The 15,264-nt window shown below is 33.7% G+C and overlaps 3 protein-coding genes across 3 annotated transcripts; 1 reads left to right on the forward strand and 2 right to left on the reverse strand.

Moving 5' to 3' along the window:
• Nucleotides 1-6,155: 6,155 nt before the first annotated feature.
• Nucleotides 6,156-9,017, forward strand: LOC149399678 (zinc finger CCCH domain-containing protein 6-like). The gene is made up of 4 exons (XM_089613467.1): nucleotides 6,156-6,548; nucleotides 7,599-7,775; nucleotides 7,885-8,009; nucleotides 8,116-9,017. The coding sequence occupies exons 1-4, from the start codon at nucleotides 6,477-6,479 to the stop codon at nucleotides 8,906-8,908; spliced, it is 1,167 nt and encodes a 388-aa protein (XP_089469593.1). The 5' UTR covers nucleotides 6,156-6,476; the 3' UTR covers nucleotides 8,909-9,017.
• A 1,962-nt stretch (nucleotides 9,018-10,979) lies between these two features.
• On the reverse strand, nucleotides 10,980-12,639 carry PIN1AT (peptidylprolyl cis/trans isomerase, NIMA-interacting 1). Its single transcript, XM_089613657.1, has 2 exons — nucleotides 12,155-12,639; nucleotides 10,980-11,368 (listed from the first exon to the last, which is right to left on the reverse strand). Exons 1-2 carry the CDS (start codon nucleotides 12,387-12,389, stop codon nucleotides 11,244-11,246), a joined length of 360 nt encoding a protein of 119 aa, XP_089469783.1. The 5' UTR covers nucleotides 12,390-12,639; the 3' UTR covers nucleotides 10,980-11,243.
• Nucleotides 12,640-13,489: 850 nt separating this feature from the next.
• On the reverse strand, nucleotides 13,490-14,644 carry LOC149399680 (glutathione S-transferase T2-like). Its single transcript, XM_089612923.1, has 2 exons — nucleotides 14,360-14,644; nucleotides 13,490-14,264 (listed from the first exon to the last, which is right to left on the reverse strand). The coding sequence occupies exons 1-2, from the start codon at nucleotides 14,642-14,644 to the stop codon at nucleotides 13,530-13,532; spliced, it is 1,020 nt and encodes a 339-aa protein (XP_089469049.1). The 3' UTR covers nucleotides 13,490-13,529.
• Nucleotides 14,645-15,264: the final 620 nt, after the last annotated feature.

Here is a 15,264-nt window from a genome sequence, read left to right on the forward strand (position 1 = left end):
ACCGCTAATTTTGGAGCCTGGATTGCAATTTACTAGTAATTTGTACTTTGTAAGAATATAATTTTAAGTGAGAGATTTTACTTAATATGTCTATTTTTGGTAAGTATATATGTGACATGTCTTGCATAAATCATATAATTTTGTGCATGTTTATCTGCCTTTAGATTGGGTAGAACTGCCTCAATTCCTTTGAGGTCTCCTCTTGAGTTCAACTCTCAATTATAACGAAATGTCTCCATTGTTGAAGTTTGAAGTATATCTATGTGAATTGCACTTAAATATTCAATATAATCAATTATACGCTATATGTGTAAATGTATGAGTAAGAAGACGGTGCGCAGTATTAGTGATTAGATCATGGATGTGTTAAGCTTAACTTATTAAACTTGATTTAAGTTTTTTTTTTTTTTTTTTTTTTTTTCTAAAAGTCCAACCGTTTTAAAATGTTTGTTAAAAATAGATTTAGTAAAAGTTGAAAAGTGTTTTTCCAAAATATAGAAGAAAATTGAAAAACAAAATTTTCGTAGTAAAAGCTGAATCTAGAAACATTTTTTTTTAAGCAAAGTTATGCCAAATAGTGTTCATATCTAGCCAAATTGTCTTTGTGTTGTCTCTCTAGTGGGAAAGAGGTAGTTTCAGGGCATCTCCGGGACGGTGGTTATTGATGTATACGACAAGCTTTTTAAGTTAGGGGTTGACTGCAATTGAACCCCCTAGAGTTAGTAAACACTCGCACCAAAGTGTCGTAAGTTCTTTGTAATTTTGTCGATAAATTAGACTCCACAACTCCACAACTCAACACAAAACACCTCGCATACTATTCCACAATATTAAGTGTTCTGCACGGGATCACATTTTCCTGCATAGGTCCACACAAGGGCGATTCTTCTAGTTCTGGAACACTAATATCATAAATCCTATTTTTTTATCCACTACCAAAATTTATGTGATAAATAGATTTTTTTTAAATCACAATATAAAAAATCATCAAAAAAATAGAACATAAAAATTTGAAAAGTTATGAAAAACTATCTCAGCCATTATAAAATAAAAATAAAAAAGATTCAACATTTTCTTGCTCTTAAATCTCAAAGACGATAAAAGTTCGATGGTGACAGCGTTGTTGCAAGCTCGCACGACTCGGTGCTGCAAAGTTCATCGACGTGCGAATAAGAAACATCACGGGCTCATACGACTCTGTGTGAAGAAGAATGTGAGAAGTAGAGAAACAAATAAAGAAGTTTATTTTATATCTATATTTTAAAGGCAAGTTATAAATCTATCCTTTGAGATTTAGTCAAATGTTTTGTTTATATCATTTTTTTTTTTTTTTTTTTTTATAAATTACATATATTCCCTCTATTTATTGTGTTAATGATATAAATAATCTCCAAGTTGTTTTGATGTGTCAAATATATCCTTTAGTTTAAATTTTTGTTGATTTTTTCCATTGAGCATTTTGAAGATGACAAATTTATATTTCTGACTTTTAACCACATTCTCTCTAATACTTTATTAAAAATAAATATATATATATATATATATATATATGTAAACACCAAACTTAATCTTGTGTATTAACAAAAAAAATTGGTGTTTACAAAAATATTTAGTTCTATAAATATATTAATTGTTCTATAACTCTACAAATTTACCCGCCATTGAAAACGTGTAAACAAATATTTTAAAATTTGGTTATATGGTTCTTTGAATTATAGAGTATAACGTATCTCCGATTATAAAAAAAAAAGGTTGCATGAAAATACGTGTATAAATAAAAGGCGTCATAGATTTGTAGCAAAAAATAAGTTATAAAATTTGAATGTAGTCAACGTTTGCAAATGTTCATGAAAATAATCAATGACAATTATATTTGACTTAAATATCCTCATTAAACATATTATAATTAACAACAAAATGTGAATAATTAAAAAAAATAAAAAATTAATGACAATGAGTCTATTTTTAGAGCTCTCATCGCCACGAATCCATAAGATTTGGAATCTCTCATTTTCAAGTTCAAATGAGGAAGATATGGATTTTTGAAATTTTGATGAAGAAAAAAAAAATGTATGTGTGATGAACTGTAGCAAAAATGTGAATTTGAGTAGCCACATTACCTTGGAGGCCTCATAAAATATTATCACCTTGACAACCAAGTAAAAAATGAGCACGTGGATAACTAATTCTAAACAAGCTTTTCTTTCAAACTAATGTGAATTTGATATTCGTTAAACTAACTTTGGGACTTCGTGGGAGCTATGAAGTGAACTTTGGTCAATACTTTAGGGTAATTGGAGGCATCGGCGCCATGATTGTTGAAATTATTTTGTAGATTTTTTTTTGTTGAGACTTTTTCTTCTTCATATATACTAGGATAGTGGAAATTAGTCTTTTGTAGACTTTTATTTTATTTTATTTTTTACGGCCTTTTGTAGACTTTAGCATTGCTGTCAAATAGGATTTGCCTAACCTTATTTACATTTGATGGATCTTAATTGTAAATTTATTGTTGAACAGCTATATGACGATACGAAAGTGAAATAGCAAATATAAACCTTTATGTGGCTAAATCTTTTTTTTTATTATTATTCAATACAGTGGTTACAACTTAAAACAATTTTCGATTTGCCTTTGCCGATGGGTGGAAATTGTATCCTCTGATCAAATGTATCCTCATTAGAGAGCTATCGAAGTGCGAGAGTAAACAACTATTTTTAAAAATGGGGCTTCTTTGAAACAGCTTCACATTTTTCGATCAAATGCGATTAAAAAAAAAAAAAGAGTACCCCTTGCCTCTCGTTATACTACTCATTGTTCAAAATATCGGGATATATCGGTGATATATCGCCGATATATCGTTTTTTGAAGAGTTTCGGTAAAATATCTGTTGTAATCGTTATCGTTTTATAAATATCGTTAATAATCCGATATTTTCTAGTAGTTAAAAAATCCAAAATATCGTCCAAATTTGAAAATATCATTTTATTTGTTTTATTTTTTTTTTATTTTTTTATTTATTATTTATTATTTCTTATATCTTTTACTTAGTATAATGATATTATCAGTATTTCCTTATTTATATTTTACAATACATATAAATATATGTATGACAAATACCGTATTATAAATATATATATATATATATATATATATAATATCTATACTAATAGACTAAATAATTAAATATATAATACTATTCTTTTTATATTTTTAAAGAATATTTATAATGTAGTAGAAAAATAAAACAATTTTTTTGAAACAAAATATTTTATTACATTTTTTAATATTGAGAAAGTAATGTAAATATTAATAACGTATATCTATAAGAAAAAAGTTATAGGTATATTTTAAATTTGATTTTTTTATTAGAAATTTAAAAATATAAATAGAGGTACATATTTTGTTATAAGATTTTTGTCGATATATCCGTCGATAATCGATATATCACCGATATAATCGGTAATCGGTATTAAAATTGTTATAGAATATCCGTCGATATATCCGTAAAATCAGAACCTCGATATGGGTATCGGTATCGATATTTTAAACCTTGATACTACTCATCCTCCTCAATATTTTTCGGGACAGAGACCATAACTTCCTCAGTTTCACAAAAAAAATTAAAAAAGTGGACATGGTTGAGCCCATTGGGCCAGACCATTAGTGCAGTTCCACCCAATAAAAGGGGAGAGATTTGCATCAAAGTCACAAATTCGACTCCAAATTGCAAATGAGTCACGACGAAAAAAGGTGTTGCATAGATGTCACTTTGATAAAAAAATAGGACCAAAATACCCTTACGCAGATTTCAAAGTAGACTCGCAGTCAAATATTTCGAAAAAAGTAGACTCACAGAAGAAATTACAAAAAGTAGACTCGCAGTCAAATATTTCGAAAAAAAAAATAGACTCACAGAACAAATTACAAAAAGTAGACTCGCAGTCAAATATTTCAAAAAAAAAGTAGACTCCTTTCGAACACGAGACCGCCGTCGTTGCTTCCGAGCAGGACATCCATCGCCATCGCGTTCCCGGCCAGCATCACGCTCGCCGCCGCCGCCGCCACTCCGACGTCCCTCAGGGACGCCTTCACGGCCGAGCACGGCTTCGTCGCCGCCTCCTCATCGCGATTCTTAGATCTAGATCTAAGAATCACGCCGGATTTCGGGTTCACGCTCGACGAGGTCGCACGGTTCTGCAGATCCACTCCATCTCCGACCGCCGCCGCCTTCGCTCGCACCCCTGGACGCTCCGGCGCCACTCGGCCGCCAGCCTCCTTCTCCGGCGGGCTGGTCTGCGCGGTCTGCAGAACCCGCTCCACCATCCTCGTGAGCTGAGCGAATTTTACGTTCGAATCGCGCTGAATCTCATCGAATCTCCGCCGGAACCAGCCTCTTTTGTAGGTGAGAGTAATTTAGACTTTCTATAGGTGACAAAAATGCAAATAAGTGATACAGATGCAATTTTAGCAAATAAGTGACACAAATGCAAGAAATGGCTGAAGTTGTGACTTCAGCCGCAAATGCCACATAAAAGGGTCACAACTCACAAGAGTGCAAGTCAAATTTGATCGAAGTCTTGGATGATTTAGTCCACCGTTTATGGTGGTTTAAAAGTGTCTTGGATGATTTAGTCATGGCTAGGTTAAGAATTGATGTCTCTAAAAAAAAAAAAATTTGACAATGTAAACCACATAAACATAAACGTTTGCATTTTATGCAACGTTTTGTAAATTTTTCGTAAATAGGCAAAAACTTTTGTAAATATTTCGTAAATAGTCATATTTATTAGAAATTTACTCTGCGTTTTTTTTTTATTATTTTTATAGCGTAAATAGATTTACGTGACTATTTAAAAAAAATTTAACGAAACGTTGACTATTTCAAAACTTTTAACGTTTAATACGGCTAGATAGCTACTGGACCAAAAAAAAATGTTGTGATGGGAAGGGATTAGTTTTCTCTTAAGTGCAAGGATGAGAGTTCCTCGAGGTTTCGAGGGTGGCATAGGAATTGAGCTTATGTTTGTTATTGATAGTCTCTTGATCGATTCGGGATTTACAAAAGATGTCTGGTGAATGGGACGAGAGCATTTCTCGACAAAATAGACCAAATTCTTCATTTATTTGTTTTTTCAGTTTTATGCTTCTAATTTTCAATTCAGGATATTTATTGTTTGAATTAAATACCAGCCTCTTTCCGAGATCTTTGTATGGCCGAAGCCAATTCTTATTGTTAATGAGAATTCTCCTTAAAAAAAAGAGATCATGAAACAAATCGTCGATCTAAGTTTAAAATTTGGAGAAATTGTATTGAAAATAGTTTTTTTTCCGTCTCATACTGACATACTAAAGACATATTTTTTCTTTGACATGATATTCACCAAATTGTTGTTACCATGTCATTATTTTGGAGTTTCACTTTTCAGATGTGTGTTGTACAAAACTTCTGGTATATTTTTGGCTTATTTTAATTTCACGGGCACTTATTTATCTACATTCTACACACGTATTTTTTTTAGTACGTTATTTCAATCGAAAAGAATTTTTGCAAGCAAAGGTTGTTTTATTTATTTTTCTATACGTTTTAACCATTGAAAAAAATAAAAGTCTTCGTACTTTACCAAAATTTTAGTATTTTCCAGAAATTTTAAATGTGAATGTATCATAACCCTCAAAATAATTGGGGTTAGTATCTCTAACACATAATTTTTCTCTCCCCGAGAGAGATTAAGGGTTTCCCTATTAAACTATTTATATAGAGATTGATATTTATGTATATTTATTTTTTTAGAAAATAGAGATCAATATATTTTATTGACGTTGTAAGAGGAATTTAGATAAAAAAAAAATGATTTGACTTTACATTAAAAAAATAATATTTTTTTTATTAATTAGTATATTTTATTAAGTTTTGGGCCAGGCCCAACTCGACATTTGTTACCGACATATCCAGATCATGTGACTAAAAAGAAAAAAAAAGTAATAATTTTTTTATTAGAGAATTACATAGTAATTACTAATTACACAGTTTACTTGACATTGACACCATAAAATCTCCTTGAAAAATAAATAAAATAAGATAAATCCATTAGAAAATTGAAACTAGAAAGGTGAGGGCGTCTCTTTATGTCCCGGTTATAAATAGCCTCTGGATTCATCGAATGAATACCACATTTAATATTAATAATAATAATAATAATATTTTCGAACCCCGGTAAACAATTTTCTTAAAAAAAAACAAAATCAGAGGCACATCTAGGGTTTCCTCTTCTTTTTCTCCCAGATCCACTTTATCTCCATCTTCTTTCCGTCAATAAAATTAGGGTTTCTTACTCATTTGAAGTTGAACTCGATCAGTGATTTCTCAGCGTAAAGCCGCCTAATCGATTACCAAATCTGAACAAAGAAACGATTTTCTTTCTATTTCTCTTTTATTCTTTTTTTGTTGATAAAATCGAAGAATAATTAGAAAAATGAGAAAGAAATCGAAGCGGTCGAAGAAATCGAACAGGATTTCGTGGGCTTCAGGAGATGAACTTTGTCAGGTATATACGAAAACAATATCTTGAATCGAACTTTTTTATATTTAATTTTCCTAATTATTTTCATTGATAATCTGCAAAAGAAAAGGTATCAAATTTAACTGTACCTGTGGGTTGATTTAATCTGCTCAAACCATTGACAGATCTGAATACAGATTGATATTTTAGGGTCTAAAACTATAAGTTTAAATATATTAAGGAAATAAATATGAAATACAGATCAGTATACATATATATTAAATAAATAATTAAAATGATTTATTTTTTTTTTGTGATTTTGTGATTTAAAGAAGGAAAAAGATATTGATGCGTAATAGATAATTTCAAAGGAATAAAGGCAGTGGCAATATTTTTGACCCCCAAGTCTTGTGACCTCCAATTGATTATTATATAAAAGTTGGGACCAGAATAATTTTTTTGTGAAGTTGAAAGGCAATTCAGACTCGGTTTAAGAAATATGGGAGTTTTAAGAGTTTAATCAAGCTCATCAGCACGTTCAATCATATCCAAGCACAAATTATCCAGATTTTATTTGAGATTTGAGAACATGGATATTTCGGATTTACATAAATCTTAGTTTTTCATCACCTTGAAGAGACAATATTTGTGTCAATCCAAGCAAATGATCTTTACGGTTTCAGATTAATTAATTAGGTTCCTTTATTTGAAATTGAGCCGAATTCATTTATCTGGTAGTGATTATTATAATCCTACCATACACAAATGAAAAAGAAAAAAAAATGAAGAATAAGAGTAAGGTATTTTTTGACCGTGACTTATTCCAATCGAACATTCAGTACACACCACAGATTTTACAGAAAATATTAAGGTGAGAAAATAGAAAACCAGAGAAGTAATAATTAAAAAAGGAAAGAAACGAGAAGCATATTCAATCCTTTTGACTAGGGGGTTTGATGACGACGTGTCTCATTAGGCAAATTGTTTTTAGACTTTATTAGACCATTATTTTGACGGTGTTCAAGGTTTCTGTGGAGTCAGTTTAAGCGAACCTTGTTTTTCACAGATATTGATATTATTATTCTCTAAAAACAGGTAAAGTTGTTCTCCTCTGAGGACTGTCCCGCCATAGTCGGCCTTAAGTCTCAAGATGATTTGCAAGCGAAAAAACCCGAAACACTTCATTCCAACTCCAACGATCTTCCTCCCGGTTTCGATTCCAGACCAAACCAGTCAAACGACTCTCAGATTCTATGGAAACGCCCGCCAAAGGTAATTCCCCTGATTTCTCTACGGAAAAAAAAAAAATTAAAAAAATCGTCGATTCTCTTGGCTTCGAAACTGATTCCGAAAAATGATTTCTTGTCTGCGCTGACGACAGTTTGCGCTGAATCACGCGTGGCAAGTGGCTTCCGGCGAGGAAAGCGAGGAGGTCAAGCGCCAGAGCTCGAGAGAGCCGAGAGTCCTCGAAGCCGTTTATCCTCGCTTCTCAGCCATTCCATCTGGGTAAATAAACCAAACCACAATTCTGTACCTTTTTTTTCTCTCATATCCGTGTATTCCCAACACAGCACTAATGATCTTCTTCTTCCACGTGTGTGTGTATATATAGCCCTTCTGCTTCGCCTGAGGTCGAGAAAGAACACCACGATGATACACGAACCCCGATTATCCCAATAACACCCATCGAAGAAGAAGAAGAAGAAGAAGAAGTAGAAAAAGTAGAGACGATACCACCGATAAACACGACCACGAAGCCCGAGCCCGACCCGAGTTTGGAAAAGCCCTTGGTCACCCTAGCCGAGGCGATCCGGACGAGCAACGAGAAGGGAAGTTTGATCGACACGGACTTGCTCATCAAAATCTTGAGCGACAAGCAAATGATCCAGAGGCTCATGGTCGCTGACGGGGCGTCGGCTTCCGAGCCCAAGCCCACACCAACGCCGGCGTTCCACCCGAGGCCCGTAATGACCGTGAGCTCGGTGGGCCCAACCGCGTTTCAGCATGTTGTTAGACCGCCGATTCCGCCGCCGGCGGTATCGATTCCCGAGCCGGTGAAGGACATGAACTACTATAAGAATCTGATAAGGCAACACGGAGAGGAAAAGGAAGAGATTGTTATTAAGGAAGATTATTACCACCGGCATTATGAACCTAAACCCGTGAATAATAATTATAACCACCCGGTTGGAGAATCGAGAAACAAGAACACGAGGCCTTGCGTGTTCTTCAACACGCCGAGGGGTTGCTTGAAGGGTGCGAGCTGTCAGTTTCAGCACGATGTTCCGGCTCAACGGCGGCCCCAAGGGCAAGTTATGGAGACTAGTCATCATCATAATCATAATAATAATAGTGCAAAGAGGATGAAACTAAGTGGTGAAATTAATGGTGGGATGTTGGTTTGATTTTAAAATCCTTACCCAAAAAAAAAAAAAAAAAAAAAAATTGAACTTCATTTTAACTATGGAAAGTTTGATGACAAACAAAAGAATGAAATATGAAATTTTCTTTGGTGTCTTTTTTTTTTTTTTTTTTTTTTTTTTCAGAATGTTGTTTTGTTTCACTTGTCCTCGTTTTAAAAATGTATAGTTGATGGAGACATGAAAGTTATAATTGATAATGATATATTGTTATTTAAAAGTGACGAACGATACGGGCCTAGAAGGTCAATGTTTTAATATCAGTATTTAAAGAACAAACTTTTTTTTTACTATTTAAAAAAAAATAATATATGGGCATTGTTCCGAATTCTAAATTCCAAATAATAGTTTGGAAAACAGGAGTCCTGACTATCTTTCCAACATGTTATTTCTGAACATTGATTAGCTATAAAGCTAACGACCACAATATACTAACGTAATCTACACGTATATTAGATATAGGAAAACACCTAAAAAGCATCTAATGCTATTAAGGTTTGGACAAGTCTAACATCATGAAAATAACGTTGACGAGTCCAAGTATTAATCAAATTAATTAATATATACAACACATTATATCATTGTAAAAAAAGCTACATTACTTATCGTATCCTCTAGGGCCTCTAGAGAGATGAACGAGCAAAATCCTATTTTTTTTTATTAAATTACACGGAGCATTTTATTATAATAAGGACAAAACATCCTCAAATATAAGTGATTTTATGATAATGAGTAATATCGTAATACAAGACATGACAGTGACACAATTATAGGACAGATCAATGCAAAATTAAATACAAGTGCCTTCCCGTCTTGAGCATGTTTTCGACAAAACAAATAACAAAAACACAAAAACACCTGAACAAAAAAAAGATGATTTTTCAGCATGGTATTGACAAAAATCTATAACAAATTTACCTTGACGAGATAGTGAAAAACAAGTAATCATCGATGAGTAAGAGAGACAACGAAATAAGCCACCACGAGGTTGGGGACCTCGTAACACTACCGTTGACAAAAACCCTGGTTAAACTACCATCGACAGAGAACCTCGAAAGCCGCTATACATGGCATTTCAGAATCTATTTTTGTCCAGCAAACTGATATATAGATATCAGACGATTGAAACTCCGTTTCTCATCACAAAGACAAAGAGGTATCTCAGCCTGGATGGGGTCCCTGAAAAGAGCCTTAGTGTTTGTGTGTATCCAAACATGATTTCGTGTATCCAAAAGATATTCTCGTGTCCCATTATAAGCAAGAACTAAACTCCAGTCATCATTAAAGAATTCCCCACATGACCTGCTCTTTAAAAGGGTCCTTAGTAAGTCAGAATGCCTAGTGAAATTCCGTAATTTTCGTTAAGAGCACATAGAGTTGCCATTCCCCACTATTATTCAGCGAGCTATTTCTAATAGATTAGAGAATGTTTATTCTACATGAAACCAAATAACTTACGTCCATTCGCTCTGTGTGTATATTTTTTTGTTTTTGTCTTTGTTCCCAGCTACCATTGGGTGATCTGAATCAATTAAAGAAGAAGAAGGGAAAGAGCTCGTAGGCGTCTAGTTTTTTAGTACTATCTTCTTCTTCATTTGATTCGTCTTATTCTACTCCTCAAAACCATTGATGTCATATACGACACTTCAAACAACACAAACAAGCTATTGCCTTATTGCTTCTTCTTCTTAAACTATAAACCATCAACGAGCAACATTACAAGTATTTGGCTGTATTTCAGGATATTAAACATATGATGTATAAGGTTATTTTAAACGTTTTAAAAACATAAAAAAAAATAAAAAAAATTGAGGCAAGAGATTGTTCAATAAAAATGTAAACACAACGATTCATATCGACTGGGTCACAAGGGCAAAACTAGATTTGTGTTGATAATCTATATTCCCATTACTTAACAAGCTTACCGGTGCATTTTTTTTCCAGGTAAATTCATAAAGTTAGCATTCGTACAGTAATCTACTAAGAGAAAAAAAAAACGCATCACACACACAGACACACAGTGGAGCATCTGGTACTTATTCAAAACAATAAGAAATCAGTGAAAATACTATTAATAATGATAACTTATTCCACTACTCAACAAGGAATCTCCAATAATTTGTTCGAAGAAACCCAAAAGTTCATGGCTATCATCAAATAAGAAAGCACAAAAACACGGAATTTAACATTCCGGAAATCAAAGTATCAGCAGAATCAATGTCAATATAGACCCACTTTATAGGTGCCATAAAAGCAACAACATCAACACGTCAAGATCGTCACTCAAATGATTTTTTTTATCTACTATATGGTGTAGAGGTCAACCAGTTCTGAGAATGATATGGGCTCCACTATCGGTATCAACAATGTCGCTGATCTCACCGACCTTCAGGCTGAACGTTGCGTCTTCAAAAGGCTTCTGCATTTGGCCGCGCCCGAAAGGACCTGCGCAACAATGGTCACCGTTATTAAAAAAAAATTAAGCAGAGGAGCGAAAGTAAATGAGACAGGGAAAGATTGAGCGGAAACGAGAGTTATCGTATAGTTTCTATTTCGATACTTGTGAAGTTTCGAGGTTCTTATTAGTCAGCATTTGTTTATGTATGCTATAACTTCATTAAGACAGACTAGAGTATGTGTAACAGCTCAAATAAGAAAAGAAAAGAAAAAAAAAAGAGCTTGTATTTTGATCATTTTGTCATACACCTCTGATTGAAAAGAAACAACAAGGTCTAAGCTACGGCTCAGCTAATCAAGAATGTTTTTGTTTCACAAGAAACCCAGATACCAGATAAAGATACACTTGTTCTTGTTTGCCCTGTGGTTTTTCACTTTCAGAAAAATGCTATTTCACCACAGCTCTTCTAACCTCATTTTGAGATTGCTACAACAGATTTTAGTCGTTGATCATCGGCAAAGAGACCGATTGGATTTTGGTCTTTTTCAGAACCCATTGAATGATGCACAGCATAAGAGAACAAGTCTATGTATGAAATGAGATTACGAATATTCAGTGTGAATTAAATTTTGATTCTAGTCTCACCATTATATGACCTAGACGTATAATCAAACTAAAGGTTTTCGATCTCGATACTTCACATTTCGACACAACATCATTCGTACCTATCTAGGGTTAAACAATCAATGAAAATCCAAACCAAAACAGACTAATCATTTAGATTCCAAGTCACAATCCCTAAATCTAAGTCAACAACGAAAGAGAGAGAGAACCGAGATCGCCGCCGCGTTTGGCGGAGCTGCAATCGGAGAATCGGGTAGCGACGTCTTGGAACTTGGCCTTGCCGGAGACGATGTCGTCGCGGAAGGTCAAGAGCTGAGCGACGGCGGAGTCGCGAGTGGTGGCGGAGATGACTCGGCCTTCGGGGTCCTTCCACGAGGCCTTGCGGCGAGAGCCTTCGTGCTTTATGAGTATGTGCGAAGCCCTAACTTGCTCCGACGACGACATCTTCGACTTCTTCGCCGACGATGAAGAGGCCTTTGCTTTCTCTCTGTGGCTGCTGGGTTTGGTTTTCGTTCGATCTGTGGATGGTGATGAGACTGGGTGCTGAGTTTTCCTCTTTCGCTCTGACGACTCAATTTTTGCAGAGAGAGGAGAGAGAGAGAGAGAGTGGAAAGAATGAATGACTATCGTTAGTGGCTCTGACACATCGAAGTGAGAGAATAATAACACACACTAAGTCACTAACACAACACAAGGGATATGAATTGAATCTATGATGCTGAATTACCGTCAGTTCCATAATTCCATTGAAATATCCACATAAATTTTCTGAGAATTTAAAATATTATTTTAAAAAAATGTGTTAGAAATTTATTGGAATTTTAAATTTACACTGATTTTTTCGTTGGATTTTTTTTTTTTGCTTGATTGAAGTTGGATTTTGGATTTGTGTCAAGTCAAGTGATAGCATAATCGATATAAAAAGAGAAATTAAAACGGAGATAAGTAAACCACTTTTAAAAACACTGAAAAATGGCTCAGAAAATAATTATATATTATATTCAATAGGCAGCTAATAAAATGTGTGGAATTCTATTTATACGTTCTGCTGTGTAGTTTTCTTATTAAACGAAGAAATGAGCACATTTTTAATTTGACTGTTGATGGGATTTATTTTCAATTTGATAAATTAAGCACATTTTTTTAAATAATCGATTTGAGAAAACTTTTGGACTAACATACTTAAGGCCAACTCCAATCGCCCACTATATCACCAAATTAGTGCCCTATTGTTGCTCCAACCGCACTGTAAAACACACGCCATATATGGTGTGATATACAGTGTCACGCCATATATAGCGTGGCACTGTATATCACGCCAAATTTTTTTTTTTTTTTTTTTTTTAAAAAATTTTAATTACACACTAAACAAAAATTTTACATATATATATATACTTATATTTACCCTTATTAATATTTATAGAACACCAAAACTCATAATTTGACTACAAAAACACATTAAAATAAAATTCAATAAAACTTAAAAATTTAAACATAGGTTACAAAGTCCAAATTAAACACACAAAATAAACTAAAAACAATAGCATAATTTCAAAATATATAGTAAATACATAAAAACATAATTTAAAAGCCTGGAAAATTATTTCCGGTTCCACCCAATAAATTATAATACTGAGTAAAATCTTCATTTTGATCTCCTTGAACTTGTTCTCCATTAGCTTGATCTTCTTGAGCTTGATCTTCATGAGCTTGATCTCGTTGATAATTAGATGCTCGATATTGAGATCCATAATATTCAGAACCCCCTCCTTGTTCTTCATCTTGGGTTGTCTGTGCTCTTTTTTGCATAATTTTTTCTTTTTCTTTTTCAAGAAATACACGCATATTTGGATCGGATACAGTATCCAAATTCATAAATAAAATTTTATTCTCTTCCTTCATTTGAGCTAGCTCAATCTTTTTCTTCCGAAGTTCATTTTTTTGTCTTTGAAGCTCAATTCTATCAAAACTAGTATCTTTAATAGATCGAACAAGATCATTGTTTTTCTCCATCATTTTTTTAAATTCTTCTCCCTCTTTTTGTTGTCTCTTTGCTTTTTTTACACCTATTGGCCTTCCAGATAAATTGCAAGTACCTTCTTGATCGTTCATGTTAAGATCAAAAGAATTCATACCGGGGGTTGCCGGTGACTCGGTAGAAAATGATGACGATGAAGGAAAATTAGGACCCGGTGACTCGGTGTTTGAGCTGCTATTAGCGAACTTCTCAATTCCTTTTAGGATGGGCCAGACATGATCGAATTTGAAGCCTTTCTTGTAATCTTTATCCTCTACCAATAACATCTTCGCTTGAGTTAACTATTACATATTGATAAGTGAATAATGTTAAAAAATTTAGTAAAGTAGAAATAAAAAAAATGTGAGTTCATATTATCCACAAAATATATACTTACAATGTCTTGTTCCGAAGCACCGCTGGGATTCTTATTTTCAATCTGGTTAACACATCCCCTTAGTTTGGAAACAGCTTTAAGAATGGTTGCCATTCTACTTTCTAAAGATCTTCGTGGTCTAACTTTGTGGATTCCATTTGAGTGGTAATCTGCTTCAATTCTTGCCCAAAATTGATCTTTTTTTTGGGAAATCCCTATGATTGGGTTTTGAGAAATATCAAGATAGATATGGCACAAGTGCATATCTTCTTGAACAGTATATGTAGGACCGCGACTTGAAGTCATGTTTTGAGAAAAGAATTGAAGGATGAGTTTGTGAGAATATGAGTTGAAGAATGAGTTTGTGATGAAATGAGTTCAGAAATGTCTTATTTATATAATGAGTTGATGAACACAATGCAACGGTTAGATTTTAGATCTAGAAATTCGATGGTGTAGATTTGTTTGTTGGTTTCTGATAATGGTAAGAGACAAGACGTGACAACTTGTGCAACGGCTAGATTTTAGATCTAGAAATTCGATGGTGTAGATTTGTTTGTTGGTTTCTGATAATGGTAAGAGACAAGACGTGACAACTTGTGCAACGGCTAGATTTTAGATCTAGAAATTCGATGGTGTAGATTTGTTTGTTGGTTTCTGATAATGGTAACAGACAAGACATGACAACTTGTGCAACGGCTAGATTTTAGATCTAGAAATTCGATGGTGTAGATTTGTTTGTTGGTTTCTGATAATGGTAACAGACAAGACGTGACAACAATTGCAACGGCTAGATTTTAGATCTAGAAATTCGATGGTGTAGATTTGTTTGTTGGTTCGATGGTGTAGATCTAGAAATTCGATGGTGTAGATTTTAGATCTATTTTTTCCTCTATAAATGATGAGTTCCATACTTGAAAATTTTC

The sequence above is a fragment of the Urtica dioica genome, chromosome 4 (assembly GCF_054948205.1).
Source record: "Urtica dioica subsp. dioica isolate 48M chromosome 4, U.dioica_male_clone48M_v1_H2, whole genome shotgun sequence".
Lineage (NCBI taxonomy): Eukaryota > Viridiplantae > Streptophyta > Magnoliopsida > Rosales > Urticaceae > Urtica > Urtica dioica.